Source organism: Heloderma suspectum, chromosome 5 (genome assembly GCF_057233095.1).
Source record: "Heloderma suspectum isolate Gila_16-S chromosome 5, 16-S_ref, whole genome shotgun sequence".
In the NCBI taxonomy this organism is placed as follows: domain Eukaryota; kingdom Metazoa; phylum Chordata; class Lepidosauria; order Squamata; family Helodermatidae; genus Heloderma; species Heloderma suspectum.
In genome coordinates, this window is record NC_139462.1 from 45,908,324 (window position 1) to 45,926,005 (window position 17,682).

The 17,682-nt window shown below is 42.8% G+C and overlaps 1 protein-coding gene across 15 annotated transcripts in view; it reads right to left on the minus strand.

The window, feature by feature from the left end:
* PDE5A (phosphodiesterase 5A) overlaps positions 1-17,682 on the minus strand; it is a 123,284-nt gene that overhangs the window by 95,254 nt on the left and 10,348 nt on the right. For all 15 annotated transcript variants that reach the window (XR_014792053.1, XM_084855928.1, XM_084855920.1 and 12 more), the window contains exon 2: positions 1,325-1,913. Coding sequence is in view for 14 of the 15 variants with exons in the window: in XM_084855928.1 (XP_084712054.1) it covers positions 1,325-1,913 (589 nt within the window). In the remaining variant the exon portion in view is untranslated. The remainder of the gene's footprint in view (positions 1-1,324; positions 1,914-17,682) is intronic.

Genomic DNA, 17,682 nt, shown 5'->3' on the forward strand with positions numbered 1-17,682 from the left:
AAATTCTACCACTGTTATGCAGACCATGCTCAATCCTGTGTGTGTGTGTGTGTATATATATATGTATATATATAAATATATATGTGTGCATATATAGATATATAGATATAGATATATAGATATAGATAGATATACATACACACACATATATACACATACACATACATACATACAGGGGAGACACTGTGGCTCAGTTGTAGAGCACATGCTTTGCATGGAGATGGTCCCTGGTTTGATCCCTGGCATCTCCAGGTAGAGCTAAGGAAGAATTCTGCCTGAAACCCTGGAGAGCTGCTGCCAGTCAGTGTTGACAATACTGGCCTAGATGGGGCAATGGTCTGACTCAGCATAAGGCAGCTTCCTATATTCCTATGTACTTCATTCAGCACCCAGACATATGTGCATAACTAGGGATGGTGCATGTGCCTGATTCCATCTGGGAATCTGGCAGACCCTCCCTGCCCTCACCCCCAAGCCCTGCTTGCTGAGACCCTGCCCCCGCTCGCCCCCAGCCCACGCTCAGCAAGCGACCCGCACTCACCCTGGTGGCCTCATCGAGTTCCGCAGTCGACATTTTTTGAAAAATGAAATGGCGGTCGCAAAAATGCACAAAGCTTAATAAGGCCGCCAGGGTGGGAGTGGGCTGCTCGCCGAGCGCAGGAGGGGCTCCAGCACAGTCTGGGGACCAGCAAGTGGGGGCAAGGGCTGGGCGGGTGCCCGGAGAATCCAGACGGGGGTGGTTTCTCACATCACTATGCATAACACATGTTATGTTAACAGATATTAACAGAAGTTCTCCTGTTAAAAGCCACAAATAATGCCATAGACAAGGGAAGCAGAACTTCAAGGCTGGAGGCCAAATCCAGCCCTCTGGGATTCTCCAGACAGCCACGCCCTTTCCTGGTCCCACACCCTTTCTGCCAACCACCAATCGTTTGGTCATTTCCCGGCTTTTGTGCAGCTTTTTCCCCACTCTAAAAGGTTGAAATACCTCTGGTGGTAAAAGTTTTAAGCTAAAAGATGCTGGTGTTTTGCTCCACACCCTTTGCCTTTGGCCCCACATCCTTTTTCCTTCAGCCCCACCCATCTCTGGGATGCAGCCCCAAAAAGCTTCTCCAAAATGGAATTCAGCCCTTGGGCTGAAAGAGGTTCTACATCCCTGGTGTAGATAATATTCAGCTAGATGGGTCATGGTTGAGATTTGGTAGTTGGCCACCCTCCGAGGTCATTTTGTTGCTGTTATTGATTGACTGATTGATTTAAAACCAGTTTCTCTGGATAAAACACACAGAGACAATCCTCCACACAACCATTCTTGGTTTACCTCATAAGCATTCTTGATATTCAAGGGCTGGCCCAAAGCTGCCACATGGCCCACTATCCCTTTGTTCCATTCCAAGCGGATGCCATTGTTTGAAGCTTCTTCTAAGGTGGACCCTTCAGCAACATCAAAAAGCCTGCTGATGAGGAATTTCTCATTGGAACTGTCTTCACAGACCAGAAAGAGGGAGTAACGATCAGCAGCTATGAGTTCATGGATGTGCAAGAAAATTTTGTGGCAAAGGGCTGTGACATCCAAGTGACTAGAAATATCCTTCACCAATTCTAAGAGCCTTGAACATTGATCTCCCGGATCATTCCCAAGCGTCCGAGATTGGAGAGGCATCTGCTCCTTCTTTTCAGAGTCCGACAGGAAACTCACTGTTCCGATAGAATCCTTGATAACAATAGGCCTGAGAGGCCTGTCAAACTCAGAAGCAGATATCTTCCTGGTTGGTGGTGAGGGGTTAGTTCCCTCAGTGCGTGTTGTCTGGTGACTGGGACAAGAACAAGCTTCACCGTGGTGTTTGGTCCCTTCCTTGCACACTGGAATGGTATGAACTCTCTCAGAAAACCATGCATTGACCATCTCTCTGCAAAAGAAGAGAAATGCAATAAATGTTCTAAGTTAGCAACCCACACAAAAAGGTAATAAACATTTAAGGAAGTGACTCCCATAAGAGTAGAATCCATGCCTTCTACACATGGCAGATTAAGAAGAAAGCACACTTTTGTACAGCCACATGCTTCTTCTTAGCATGATGTTCTCCATTTCAAGCCAACACAGAGGCTGACTTGAGCATTTAACATCTTGCATCCCGTGAAAGGATGTTCTCTCCCATCAAAAAAGTTTTCCAAAGCTAACATCAGATATTCCTACATACTTACCCTTCTTATTCCCTAAGGTTTAGGAATCAAAAGGATGACAGATTGAGAAAGAAAATAACGCGGACCAATATATATTTTGTGCTTAAAAACAAAACAAAACACTAAACTAAAATTTTGATGCAAGGCAGCCAAATTCTATGCCAATTCTCCAATCTGTAAAACTTATTCAAATTTGGTATATTTGCATATTTTGACTTATTTTGCATATATATATTTGTTTTGCTTCCGCTATTGTGGGGAGAAGCACTGAAATCTCCCCCCTAACCACTGAAATTCCTATTAGGTGCCCTCCACACACACCTTTTATGCAGCTTCTAAGTTGACACCAGGCCTACACTATGCCTGTACATCAACACAATATCAATTTTCAAGAAGCAATGCATCAGGGGTCCCCAAGGCGGCACTCAGGGGTGCCATGATGCCTGTGGGCACTTCCAGTGGCACTGCGAATGAGTCCCCAACGTGGTGCCTACAGGCAACCATTTTAAAAAAAAAAAATCCAATTTTTTAAAATGCACATACATGGATTTGTATGAAATGCATACAACTTTTTAGCAATTAACATGGGGTTCAACAAAAGTTGACCAAATGTCCAAATAAGAATCCATTTGAAGGAGGCACCTATATGCCATCCGTTCAAATATTGATAGCGTTGTAAGGGCCTCATTATAGGAGGTTAGTGTTTATCTTTCCAGTGTTGTAATATGACTCTTTTAGCTGTTAAAAGGGCCCAGAGAATCCATTTACGTTGACCATTTGTTAATTTCCACGAAGCAGATAAATAATTTAAAAGACCATGTACATCAGTGATCATTAAAGACTGTTCCAGTACAAAATTTATCTGTGTAATAACCTTCTCCCAAAAAGAAGCAAATACTGGACATTGCCAGAACATAAGTTTAAAAGAAGCATAGTTGTATTGCACCACCTACAATTAGCCAAATTAGACAATCCCTTATTAAAGAGACGTTGCGGTGTCCAATAGACATGAAACAGAAGTTTTTGCTGAATAAGATGCAGCCTGAGATCCATGAACGCCAAAGTGGTGACTGAACGCCAAAGTGGTAATTAGAATTTTGTGGTGGTGGCCACAGCATGGTTTCAAATTCCCAAATGTGCCCACGGGTCCAAAAAGGTTGGGGACCCTGGCAATACATTATTTGTGTAGCTCAGTGGTTAGCCACATGTTTTGCATGCAAAAGTTCCCAGTTTCCATCCTCAGCGTTTCCAGGTAGAGCTGGCCTAGAAAAGACTCCTATCTAAAGCCCAGGAGAGCTGCTGCCAGTCACTGTAGATAATACTAAGCTAGATGGATGACTGTTTTGACTCAGTATGAGTCACCTTCCTCTGCTCCAGCTTCTGGGGACCCCAGGTAGGGAGAGAACCCTGTGTCCCTCCTAGCCAGAAGTTGGAAAAGTCCTATGGAGGGGGGGAACAAAACAGTTCAATGAGGAATGGGCATGCCCAGTGGCCACATAATGCTGGGTGCTGGTTGGGGAGGGGTTAGAAAATTGGGGGGGGGAGTTTCCTGGAAGAGAGCATGGCTGGCTAGTTGGAACCCAGAACAGTAGCACTGTGCACTGCAGCATTTTGTTGCAAGTTGAAGCCCCACCTGTAGGGGTGAATTTGTAAGGTTCACTGCATGAAGTTATGCAGGATGGAGGAATCACCTTGCAATGACTGCATCAATTAAAAAATATTATGAGAATCAGGTGTCAGTTCAACTGGGAGAGAAGATGCTGTGGGTACAAAACTGTGACTTTCCACTGTGTTATGTATACCATGTATGAAGTTATTCAAGTTATTTCTGTCATTTGCCATATCCACAGAGGTGCGGCTAACTGTTGTTTTATTACTCAGTTTCTCTGCTCCTGAAAGCATAGCTTTTGGTAATTCAGTAACATTACAAGGCCCGAATTTGTACAGAACTTTATCCTTTACAGATGGTGGAGCAGTGAGTGCCAACTTTCCAGATTATAGTTACACACAAGCTTCCATGGAAACTAAAAGACCGGGGGGGGGGGGGGGAGGAACAGTACTGCCTGATACTCAGGCTTTCTAGGACTGAGCACTTGTTCGCGTACAACAGCTTTTGCAGATAAAACATTTGGGGGCATGATGTTCACCAGAGCTTCTTTATCACATCCTCTCCTTTCATCATCTCCCATCACCTAAAGTTAAAACTGGTCAGGATTTCTACCTCCCATAGTTCAGCTCCCCTGGAGTGCTTGCTTCTTGTAACATCAGAATCGGTCACACAGAGCATCTCTACACCAGCCTAAAATCCCGCATTTAAAACAGGGCTTTCTGCTTCTGTTTTAAATGCAGGATCACAACAGGCTCTCTTTACACACGCTTCATTCCACACACCCCATTCCCCCCTCCTTTTCCCTCTTATCTCAGTCTTCGATATGTTTTATTATACAGCCACTAGATGGCACTGTGGTCTAGCTCCTTTTCTTGTGGCTTTTCCTTTTTCATGAAGGGAACTCAAGTGGAACTCAAGCGGAACTCAAGCGCAGTAATTTGATAGCTCATTATCTCTGTTCTTTTAAAAAATGGAATAAAGGCCATTTAGTGCCAGAGACACCTTGGAGGTTGACGATGTCATCTAAAGGACCTGCAAACTTCCGTGAGTGAACAATCTCAATAGCAAGATAAAAGCTCCAGAAGAAGCCCCCAGAAATGACAGCTGTAAGGAAGTTCTAGACCAGGGGTGGGGAACCTCTTTCAGCTCGAGGACCGGATCCCACTTTCGAGAAGCTCTCATGGGCTGCATTCCAATGGTGGGCAGGGCTGAGGCCAAAGAACGTGGGGCCAAAATGCAAAAAATATCAGCATATTTTAGCTCAAAGCTCCTAAGCCGTAGGAGAGTCATTTCAACTTTTTAGAATGGGGGAAAATGCACAAAATCTAGGAAACCACCAACCAGTACTTGGGGGAAAGTGGGTTGGGCCAGAGAAGGGGGCATGGCTATCTAGCAAACCCTGGAGAATCGGAGTTCTGATTAGTGTTGTGCCAAAAATTTTGCCCACTTTTTTTTTTTTTACCATTCTCATTCAATTTCATATAAGAGAAATTGCTTTCAAAAAGAAATTCAATGGTGAAGAAATTTTGGAGAACTTCTCATGGGTTGGGTTTGGGTTTCTTGGGTTTACCTTACTTAGGAGGTGGCCAAGGAGTGAGCACAAGTGTCCTGTTTTCCATTGTACAATCATCTCTCAGGCTGCCTGTAGCCTCCTCAGCTCCCTACACTTCAACTGAAGCCCAGTGGAAGGCAACATGAGGTAATTCCTCCCATGAGGCCTTTTCAGATTTGGTTGTGCAAGCAGCCTGGGAGGTTAGCTGTGAGTAGGTAAGCTCAAAAACACCACCAAAATAAATTATAAAACATCCTGAATGAGGCAGAACAAGGGAAACCTCTTTCATGGGGGGAGAAAACTTTTAGGAAGCTGGAGAACAGATTTTGGCAGAGCATTAACCTCACATCATCCCTGGAGCTGGACACAATGTTCCTCCACCTGCACTGCAGTGGATGCAAACCGGGGGCCAGCCTCCCAAGACAAGCGATGCTGTTGCAGTACAAAACCCCCCAAACTCCTTAGGAAGAAAGAAAGAAGCTGTGCTACAAGCTCTGCCAATGGGGAGCCCTACCCGGGAGAAACTTTTGAGAATTTCTCCTCCCCTGGAGAAATTCAGTGAAATTCTCAACAAATTTCTCTGTCCACAAATAAGGTGGAGAGTTTCAATTGGCCATTTGTGCACATCTCAAGTTCTGATCCCAGTCCTTAAGACAGTGTGAGGCTTTTTCTCAGCCACTAACTTTTCACTTTGGTGTCAAATATCGTAAGGATAAATGGAGTCTACAATAAAATGTTGCAGTGCGGACTGCAGCTGTTCAGGATTTTTAGCCACTCCCCTCTTCACTGCCTGGTTTTTTATTTTCTCCCCAATGATCAGCATTCCAGAGGCACTGAGAACACTCAAGTCCTCATTCCCCAGCTCTTAAAGATTTTTTTTGTATTTCTTCAAATCTCAGGTTTCTTCAAGCCTGCTAATACCTCCCTCTTGTGCAGGTGTGATGCCATTTTCTCTACGTAAGCCAAATGAACATCAGAAGTAGAGGAAATGCTGACAACATCCCTCAGCACAGTTTTATAAATATTTCTACAGGATCACATCACCCCAGCCAAACCAGAGGTTTCATCGCCATTACCAAACATTTTTTTTTAGTGCATTACACAAATGAGTAATTTCTGAACTTCTGAACTCAATGCAGAAAGGTGCTGATCTCCACCTTAAGACACACAGTAGTTGCTCTTGAATTATTCTTCTACTCTGGGATTAAAGTCTGAAGACACTGTTTGTCTTACAGTGCTAACGTGAGGGTATAATTTGGAGATGGATATTGGCAGGTGAGAGGGTGATGCATGCTGGTTCTCCCGTGCATGACCTCCACAGGCTGTTAAGAACAATTAGACCAAGGGTCCATCTGGTCCAGCATTCTGTTCACGCAGTGGCCAACCAGCTGCCCACAGGAAACCCACAAGCAGGACTTGAGTACAGTAGCACCCTCCTCCCCAAGTTCCCGAGCAACCGGTGTAAATAGGCATACTGCCTCTGATACTGGAGGTAGCACAGAGCCATCAGGACTAGTAGCCATCAATAGCCTTCTCCTCCATAATTTGTCCAATCCCCTTTTAAAGCCATCCAAATTGGTGGCAATCACTACATCTTGTGGAAGTGAATTTGATAGTTTAACTACGTGTTGTGTGAAGAAGTACCTCCTTTTATCTGTCCTGAGTCTCCCACCAGTCAGCTTCATGGGATGACCTCGGGTTCTAGTATTATGACATGTTTTTAGGCCATTTTCCCCCAGCTGGACCCTGAGATTGTGGCTGTATGTCATGATAAACCATTATTTATCATAATGGGAACAAGCCTAACCTAGGCTTGCACTCATCCCTTTGCCTCCCCTCCTTCAAAATGAAGGCAAGTGAAGCCAACTCCCTGACCGAACAGCCAACTGTAAGAGCTCCATCCAGCACTTCGGCTGGGAAATAATGATGCCCGGGGCAAGGCCCTGCCTCTGATGTCAACAGCAGGGCCCCACCCCCCAATATCTGGCCCATGGGGACTTTGGGAGGAAGGTGGCAGTGTGGCCGCTGGGTCCAGTACAATTCCCCACCCCTGGTATAAAGCATGATTATTTCAAGTGATCCATAACAATTATTGACATTTCACCATTCACAGTGCCATTGTATGCAAGCCTACTCAAAAACAAGTCTCACTGAGTTCAGTGCAATTTATCCCCTGGTAGGTGCATACAGGATTGCAGCTTCAAGCAGATTTTGCCTCGCATTAGAACCTGTCCTGAGATGTTCACCTGCTGTGAGTTTTGACCTTTACATTAATGCCATTAGCTAGCTCTGGTTTTTAAGTGAGCAGATGTTAAGAAGGGAATGCTTTTATCTCAATGTGCTATTACTTTCTCACAGCAGTGCAGTCCAGCTTTCTAGTAACGATGCTTACAACTGTTCAATGTCTGTTAACAATTAGGAATAAGGCAACTTGGCTAACCTAAGAGCAGGGATAAAATTGCATTCCTTGTGCCTAGTCAGTAGGTAATATACTCTGTTTTGTTTTACATTAATATTTACAACCTAATCCTAAATCAAGTTGTAGCAGAATGTTAAAGGATTAGGATGGATTGTATTGATTACATATTGGATTGGACTGATCACGCTCCACTGTGCTCTTTTCAGTGCTCCCAGGCTTTTTAGTTCTACAGTTTTTAAAATGTGTTAGTGCTTTTTATAGCCTTGCACTGCTGTTCTCCTCTGCCGTTGGTTTTACTAATAATTTGTTTTCATTTGTTTTAGATTTTATGTTATGTTTTATTGTTCTTGTATTTTATGGTTTAATCTCAATTTTGTGAACAGGTTATTGGGTGGTATAGAAAATTAATTAATAAATACTATAGGAGCACAGTACAACACAGAAGGACACTGGGCCAGGCCTATTACATGGGTGATGTACTAGACTTGCAACCAGATACACCAGTGCAAATGTTTATGATCCGGGTATTACTCATTTGGGTCACAATATAGAAAGCTAGGTGTATAGCTTGACACATCGTCCCCTTCTTTTTCCAAACAGCCTCCTCCACAAGAAACATGTGTTCATCAAAAGCCTGATCTGGCGGAATGCACTAGTTGCACTATACAGTAGATTGTGTCCGATAATGTCCGCAGAGGCACTCAAAACAAGGAAGCAAAGAAAGCTTCTGTTTAATTTAAAATAACGTTATGAACAAGGATGCACCTAAGGAGATTGATGTAAACAGATCCAAGTTATAGTCAGTGTTCCCCATGCTGACTGTGGATGCTGGGAGTTGTAGTCCAACACATCTGGAGGGCGCCAGGTTGGGGAAGGCTGTTTTCTACAGGATTGTTCAACAGCTTAATTCTCGCCTGCTGCTAGCATTATTTTTAAATAAGGCAAACAGTGTGATCTGTTTGTTAAAGTGAGAATACCAAAAAAGTACCCTCATGCTAGATTGTTTTTCTCGGCTACCTAACAAGTTAACTTGTACAGCTTAACTTCCAGCTATCTAGGATACAAGAATAGTAGTCAAGCCCTATAAGGGATTTCTCATTGTTAATACAGAGAGGAGGAGCACAGTAAAACCACAGGGATATGAAGGTCAAGACTGCAAACATACACATTTATTTAGTCTGCTATTTTTGTTGCCTTCTGATCCCATGCTCAAAATATCAGAAAAGCAAAACAAGACTTAAGAGTTGTCCTATAGAAGTCAACTTGAATATTTCCATGAGGGAATGACAGATTATGGAAGTGGGGAAAGTTTATTCAATTATTTGTTTTGTACTCCACCTTTATTCCAAGACAAATGGCACTCAAACCAGCTTATGATTATCAATAAAACTTGATTAAAACAATAATAAAACTTGATTAAAACAACGATAAAACAAATTCATTAAACACAATTAAAAACACAACACTAACAGAATAAAAACAGCATCCAACCCAACAGACCTGCTTACAGGCCAAAGGCCTTCTTGAATAAAAAGGTCTCTGCCTGCCAGCAGAAGGACAGCAGAGAAGGAGAGAACCTAGTCTCCCTTGGCAGGGAGTTCCACAGCCTCGGAGCGGCCACCGAGAAGGCCCTCTTTTGTGTTGCCACCAAGCACACCTCTGAAGATGGCAGTCTTGAAAGAAGGGCCTCTCCTGAAGATTTAAAGAACTGGGTAGGCTTGTATGGGACAAAGTGGTCCTTCAGGTAGCTTGGTCCCAAGCTGTATAGGGCTTTATAGGTCATAACTAGCACCTTGAATTCTGCCTGGAAACAGACCAGTAGCCAGTGAAGCTGTTGTAACAAGGGAGTCATGTCCTCCCTGTAACCAGACCCAGTCAACAGCCTGACGATAGCATTCTGGCCCAGCTGACGTTTTCACAGGTAGCCGCATGCGGACTGCATTACAGTACCCCAAATGGGATGTAACTAAGACATGCGTGACCACAGCTGGATCGGACATCTGTAGGAACGGGCGCAACTGGCACTCCAGCCTCAGTGGCACAAACACACTCCTGGCCACTGCCGAAATCTGGGCATCTGGCTTCGAGAGTTAGTTTAGGACTACACCCAAACTGTGAAGCTGACTCTTCAGGGGGAGTGCAACCCCATCCAGCAAGGGCCGTATCCCTATTCCCTGATCTACCTTTTGACTGACCAGGAGCACCTCTGCTTTGTCCGGATTACACTTCAATTTGTTTGCCCTCATCCAGTCCATTACCGACATCAGGCACTGATTCAGAACCAAAACAGCTTCCTTGGATTTAAATAGAATAGAGAGAGAAGACTTGGGTGTCATAAGCATACTGGTGGCACTGAACCCCCAAACTTTGGACAATCTCTCCCAGCAGTTTCACGTATATGTTAAATACCATGGGGGGATAAGATGGAGCCCTAAAGGACACCACAGAGCAATGGCCACGGCATCGAACACGAATCCCCCAGTACCGCCTTCTGAGATTGCCCCTCCAAGAAGGACTAGAGCACTGCCTTCCCATTTTAGCTCACTGGTTTGATCCTCTAGTCCTGCTAATACACTGCATTTAGGGTGGCCAGGTGTCCCATTTTACAGTAGACAGTCCTCTATCTGAAGGGCTGTACAGTCCAAGTCGGATATAAAGATAAAGAACCATAAGAAGGCGGAGCAGGACAGTCCAGTCTTTGAAGGGCTATCAAAGGATAGCTCTTCTTTATTTGAAGGCATCCTCTATTTTAAGGGCTGTCCAGTCCAGTCCAGTTGAAACACAAACTACACTGCTGATAAAACAATTTAAAAGGCAAATTATTTGAGTAACGGACAAAGCATACCAAAATCCTGCTCACAGTAGAGAATAACCCTTTGCGTCATATTCTTTCACACACTGTGACACCCCCCCGCCCCGTTTCGTTTCTCCTGCAAGTAAATAGTACTCTACCAAAAATGTACCAAATTGAAGTTGAGTTAATTCACCTTCACCAACCTGGCGCCTTCCAGATGTGCTGGACTACAATTCTCATCATCCATGGCCATGCTGGCTGGTGGGTGATGGAAGTTGTAGTCCAACACATCTGGAGGGCGCCAGGTTGGGAAAGCTGATAATCTCAAAAGCCACATATTAATAGAAGCAAACATGTACATGGTTTGCGTGCACCAACATTCAGTCCTAGGCCTGGAGTTTACTTTGTAGAAAGAAACGATTCTGTTGATTATGGCTTAGCAGAAACGTTGCCAACAGTCAAAGCAAGAGCAGGAACATGCTGTGAAACCTATCAATGGGATTTCATATGCTTCTGTTGCATAATCCTCAATCTTACATAGCAAAAAGAAGAAAGTGGTAGTTGGTTAGAACTGGACTTCCTCTTTTACATCTTCCAAGGACATAAAAAATATTGCATCATTCATCATGTGCATTTATTTCATACCCAAGGTTTACAGCAGGAAGAAGAACATTATTATATTACATAGCAATTCTACTGTAATTATGGGGTCACTACCTGCTAAAACACTTAGTAAAGAGATTGATCAGAGATGGGAAAAGGTAGAATGAAGCCAAAAAAATTTTTTTTTCAGAGCCTGCAATAAAATGGCCATTTCTATGACACAGATTTAGCCTCCTGCTTATTTTACAAACTGTATAAGCACATGCTTATACAGAGGATGGAGCATTGGTCCTTGGACATATTAAACTTAAATTTCAATCCCCACTTCAGCTGTGACTCTCCTTGGGCAAGTCACTGTCCCTTCAGCTTAACCTACCTCAGAGGACTGATGTGACACAAAACTTAACTTCTCCGTTCCTTGGTAAAAAGGAAGGGTATACATGTAGCAAATATTAAATTTCTCACATAAAAGTAATTATGTGTAGGCAATGTTGTCAATTCCCCCATCTGTTTGTCATATGTGACAAAAACACATGTCCGTGCACTAGGAAACCACTGTCAATTATGACTTCCTGTCAAGCATATAAAACTGATAGAGACATTTTTCGTGCGTGACGAACCATGCATGGGGTTCATTAAGCAGTGCCCTAAATAGAAGATAGTTCTGGGTAGGAAATTTATCTCCCTTCATGACACTGCTCATATTGAGATCGTCAAATTGCATTTTCAAGTGCAAACAACAAAGAACAGGAGTTGGTAAAACAGGGCTTCCCTGGAAGCAATACCTAGGGCATTTTAGGAAATTCCTGAATTCCCCAAGTTTCTAGTCCTCATGGCTGCAAAGAAAAGCTTGAAAACATTAAAAACGTGTGACAAAAGGCTTGAACTTAAAAACACATTTAAATGTCAACAACCCACTAACATCTTGTTCACTAACAAGTTCTATCTGTCCATCAGAACAAACCCAGAACATTGGATTGCACTGTACATGTATGTTATACATCGAAATCTCATGGTTTTTATATTCATCTAATGTTTTGATAAAGCTAAACTTATGATTCTGCATAGCTGGAATTATTAATACCACAGCCATTATAAACTAGCTGAAAGTTTCAGCACTGAGTGAGACAAGGAATATTGCCTGCATAAAAGGGACTGAATTCTTAAGCAGACACATCTTGGCAAGACCTATATTTCTTGATCTGGAACTTGATCATTACAGACAAAAGCAATAATTCATTGGGAAGTTTATTTGGGGTCTTTAAAGAGCAAACTTCTCCATTACTGAAAAGAAATTTCCATGGAATATAAATTGAGCTATCAGGTAACTAATAATCAACAGCCACACACCTCAAGCGTGTGCAGCTTTACTGTAAAGTGAACCCATTTCACATTAGAAGAAGGGTGATGTACTGAGTAGATGTAACCTAGCATCAATTCTACTGATGCATATTTTATACCTAGATATATTTTATTAACATGCAATTTACAGTCTTCCTGCTTCTGACATGAGTTCAGTTTGGACTTTGATGCTGAATTATTTGCCCCTGTAGGATGTGCAAAACCCAATCCCTTTCTTTCTGGGAACATTCTTACCTTCCTGTAGGGATGGGCAGAAATGCCCACAAACTTGGACTGGGAACTGGAACATCTGAGTTCTAGTCCCCACTCAGTCATGAACCTCACTGGGTGACTTTAAGCCAGTCACTGGATCTCAGCCTAACCTACTTTACAGGGTTGTTGTGAGGATAAAATGGAGAGGAGATTCATGTAAGCCACCTTTGATTCTTTGCAAGAGGGAAAAAGTAGAATATACAGTCAGGGCCAGAAATATTGGAAAAAGGATAACTGTTTTGGCAGTTGGCCTCTGTACACCACCACACTGAAGTTGAAAGGAAACACACCCAGATGGGAGCGAAGTCAGGACTTTCAGCTGTAATTCAAAGGGTTTGACAAAAGTGGGGCACTAACCATTCAGGAAGGGCAGCCAGTGGCATACAGGAAGGGCAGCCAGTGACAGCTGAAAGTCCTGACTTCGCTCCCATCTGGGTGTGTTTCCTTTCAACTTCAATGTGGTGGTGTATAGAGGCCAACTGCCAAAACAGTTATCCTTGTTCCAATATTTCTGGCCCTGACTGTACAAAGTGGGACCAGTTGTTCACAATGCCTTTCAGATCCAGATCACTGCTCCTTGTTTAAGTGAATGGGGCATATCCACTCATGAGACTAAGGTGCAATATGGGAAGAAGAAAAAAACACTGATGGATGAGACTGTGCAGGGAAGGCACATTTGCCCTCTGCTGTAGACCCTGGGACAAGAAGGGTTTTCCAAATTGCACTCCCTTCTCAGTCCCAAAGCAAGTAAAATGCAGATCCCAGATAAAAACAGCAAATATATTCTCAGTCCCAGCAGCATATCTGGGACACTCATCCGCTGGAAGGGATAAGCTGTTTTCACTGCAGAAATGAACATCCGTGGATACTAATGGCATTCCTACACTTCTGCACAATGCTGACCATCTATTTTACGAGCTAAGATGAGAAAACATTAATGACTGGCAGAACTCATAAAGGGAAATGGTTTCTGTTCATCACTTCCAGTGGACAGTCTTTGGGTGCTACCTTGCATCCACTGGGCAAGACCCCCAATTTACAGGTGGGAAATAGAAGTTTAAAAAAACTAAGGATGCAATCTTATGCATGTTTAGACAGGAAAAAAGTCCTACAACTCCTAGCATTCCCCAACCAGTCGTGCTGGCTGGGGAATGCTGGGAGTTGTAGGACTTTTTTCCTGTCTAAACATGCATAAGATTGCACCCTGTGTGGTCTTTTAACACTGGCTGAGTCAGGGTTTCAATGGCCCATGGCACTCAAGACCAAGTCCAGGCCATGCCATAGTAGACGACAAGGTCACAGTGCTCCAGAAACGTCTCCGGCTCAAGTTATATTGACCTGACTTGGAGATCCAGGATTACACTGTTGTGCACCCTGCAGATCTCAGTGGGCTTTTTACAAAAAACAGGCAAACCAACCCACCCCTGCCCAGTAGTTGTGCAAAAGAAATATACATATCAAAACAGTCCCTGCCTCACATCCGGAGGATATGCTAAACATGCAATAAAATAGATCCAGTTTGCAAAGAAAACTCAATTCGTGGTGTAATTCTTATGAAGCTGCATCATCATCTTTTTATTATTATTATTATTATTATTATTATTATTATTATTATTACATTCCAACCTTTTTTCCTCTAGCAAGGAACTCAAGGCGACTGACATAGTCCTCCTCCTCTCCATTTTACTCTCATAACAGCCCTGTGAGGAAAGTTAGGCTGACAGTCAGTGACTGGCCCAAAGTCACCCAGTGAGCTTCACAGGTAAGTGGGGACTAGAACCCGGATCTCATGAGTCCTAGTCTAACACTCTAACCACTACACCACACTTGTTCTCATTAATTCAATTATGCTATACAGCAGACTACAGCAGTAGGCAACATAGTGCCCTTGGGCTCCAATGCACCCCGGACACCTTTCTTGGTGCCCATCAAAGTGCCCTACCCCCCTTTTTTAAATCAACACATTTTCTTACCAGCAGTTGGAGTAAGAAATAGATTTCTGTTGGTGCTGAAAACTGTGCATTCAAAGGAGTTATTTAGTGTGCTGGGGCCCAGATCCCATCTCTGCCTTATACCCAGTCTTTTGGGTAGGTCCTTTGCCATGCCTCCTATGGCAGCCATTTTTTGGTGACACTCAGGACAGTTTCTCAAATTGCAAAATGTGCCCACCATGTAAAAAGGTTGTTTTCCCCTGGTATACAGCAACTCCCCTATGAGGGAAAGTTACGTTAGGGGCTTTTTAGCTTAGAAAGGAGTAAAGAGGGGAGACATGATAGAGGTTATAAAATTATGCATGGTGTAGAGACTAGACCTCTCATAATACTAGAACCCGGGTTCCTCCAATGATGCTGAATGGTGGGAGACTCAGAACAGGTAAAAGGAAGTACTTCTTCAGAACATGCATTGTGAAAACTATGCTGTTTACTACCACAAGATGTAATGATGGCCACCAACCTAGACACCGTTAAAAGGGGATTATACAAATTCATGGAGGATAAGTCTATCAATGGCTACTAGTAATCCTGGCTATACAGTAACTGATGCTGTATGCCTCTGAATACCAATTGCTGGGGAACAGGACCAGGGAAGTGCTATTGCACTCACGTGCTGCTTGATGGAACAGAATATTGGACTATATCGGCTTTTGTTCTAATCCAGCACAGCTCTTCTTACGCTCTTATATAGCAGGAGCGGGCAATTTGTGGCTCTCCAGATGTTGTTGGACTGCAAATCCCATCATCCCTGACCATTGGCTATGCTGGCTAGGGCTCATGGAAGCTGCAGTCCAACCACATCTGAAGGTCCACAAGAATATATGTTCTTATACAGGGCAGTAACCAATGTGACACGAGCACTAACATAAATTATGTTGCACAAGCACAAGGGACCTGTAGCGCAACGCCAATAGTGTTCGCTGGAAAATGGGATTCCCAGAAAACCTGTCAGATCAGCTAATGCTATTGGTATTACACCAGAAGTCCTTTACATGGGCACAATGACATTGACATAAGTGGCCATGTCATGTTGGATACTTCCCATAGCTTTTATAAAAGAAAAATGGGATTCAAATAAAAAATGGTCTTAAGGTTTTAATAATGTAAAATAATTGTTCCATAAACTCACTGAATACTTTTAAAAATGTTTGGCATGGTTCTTCGCAGTCTTTATGTGCATGGAACTAGTTATACATCCAGCACAGTGGGGGTTTTAAAATCCCAAGTCCCAACGATCGGTTGTTCGATAAGAAGGAAGGCCTGTGGCTGGCTCAATCCAGTCTGTTACTGAGCGCAGCTGATCGGACTTCTTGTCTGTTGTGCTTTTACAACACTGTGCATAGACAAACCCTTCTATACATGTAGTGCCTGGGAAGGATCATGCCTCATATGTTTATACAGTCTGAGCTTCAGTACAACTCTGATATAAATACAATGCAGACGCTCTTTCTTTGGGAGAAATAAGTTAAAGGTATTACACTATCTACTGTAATGACAACCTTGTACTGTAATTACACCTTGAGCCTGGGGTGGAGAAATGTCTGCCGTTCTGAGCTGCCGTGTTGTGTTTTGTTCAACAAAACACAACACGGCAGCTCAGAACGGCAGACATTTCTCCACCCCAGGCTCAAGGTGTAATTTGAAGACCACACTAAGGTGATTCTAATGTTATAATCTAAAGCTGCAATTCCCCCTCATACCTGGAGAAAGCCCCAATGAATACAATTAAACCTACCCATGAGTAAACATGCACAGAATCAGGATAATGATACCTCAATGAGATCACTTCCAATTGTCATGCAGATAAACAGATTATACCACTTTCCTATAGAAGTGCAAGTGAGAATAGCATATTCTGAGGCTGAGTACTCAATGACACTTAAAAGTGAGGTGCTATGCATCTCTAGTCAGAAGTACATCCCACTGAGCTCAATGGGACTTACTCCCACATAAGTGCATGCAGGATACTTACTTGGGAATAAGCCCCATTGAACACAGTGGAATTTACTGCCGAATAAACCAGCATAGGATTGGGCTTCACACATTTTTATTTACGCATAAACAAAGTACTGTTACAATGTAATTAACTACCAGCCTCTGGTATAGTGCTTACGTCACCAATATGACGATTATAACTAAATCTAAATATGTGAAATAGACTCACACTGTGACTTCACCATCCAGTCAGTTCCCCCACTCACATCCCTGCTTTTTGTAACAGGTTTTCTTGCCTGATGAAGAGATCTGGAGATCTCAAAAGCTTACACATTTTTGTGATCTTTGGTTGGCCTAATAAAGGTATTAGACTACTAAGGATATTGGAATGTTTCTTATGGTCAACACAGAGATCTCTGCTTTTTGTATTCTTTCCCTCTTTAGCCCAGCTTCCCTCTCCTTCCTCCTTTGTGTTGAATTGTATATGTATTTATCCAAAAAGACTCCAGAGCAGCTTACAAATAATCAATAAAAGAAGACAGCCCCTAGATTTACAATCTAAAAGACACTGCACTCAAGGAAAAAGGAATAGGGAGAGAAGACAGGGAAAATAAGTCTTTCTTTCCTCTTTAATTCTAAATTGCAAGTTTCTTATAAGTTCTTCGTCATTATTATCATCAGTTTATTTGTATGCTGCTTTTCCATAGCAGTGCCATGCTCAAAGCAGCTTACAACAATATCAAGAAAACTTGCACAATAGGATATAACATTTCCAAATAATTAACAGTTACAAATTATAACAATGTTTAAATAATCATACACATTAAAACATCTCACATTACGAAATATTCAGTAAGATTAAACAATCCAATAATTATTATCCTAAGGTCAAACCAAGGAGAAATACATAAATCCAAATACCAAAAATAACCACAGGGGCAGCAACATTTATAGCTGGAGTCAGTCAGCAGAACA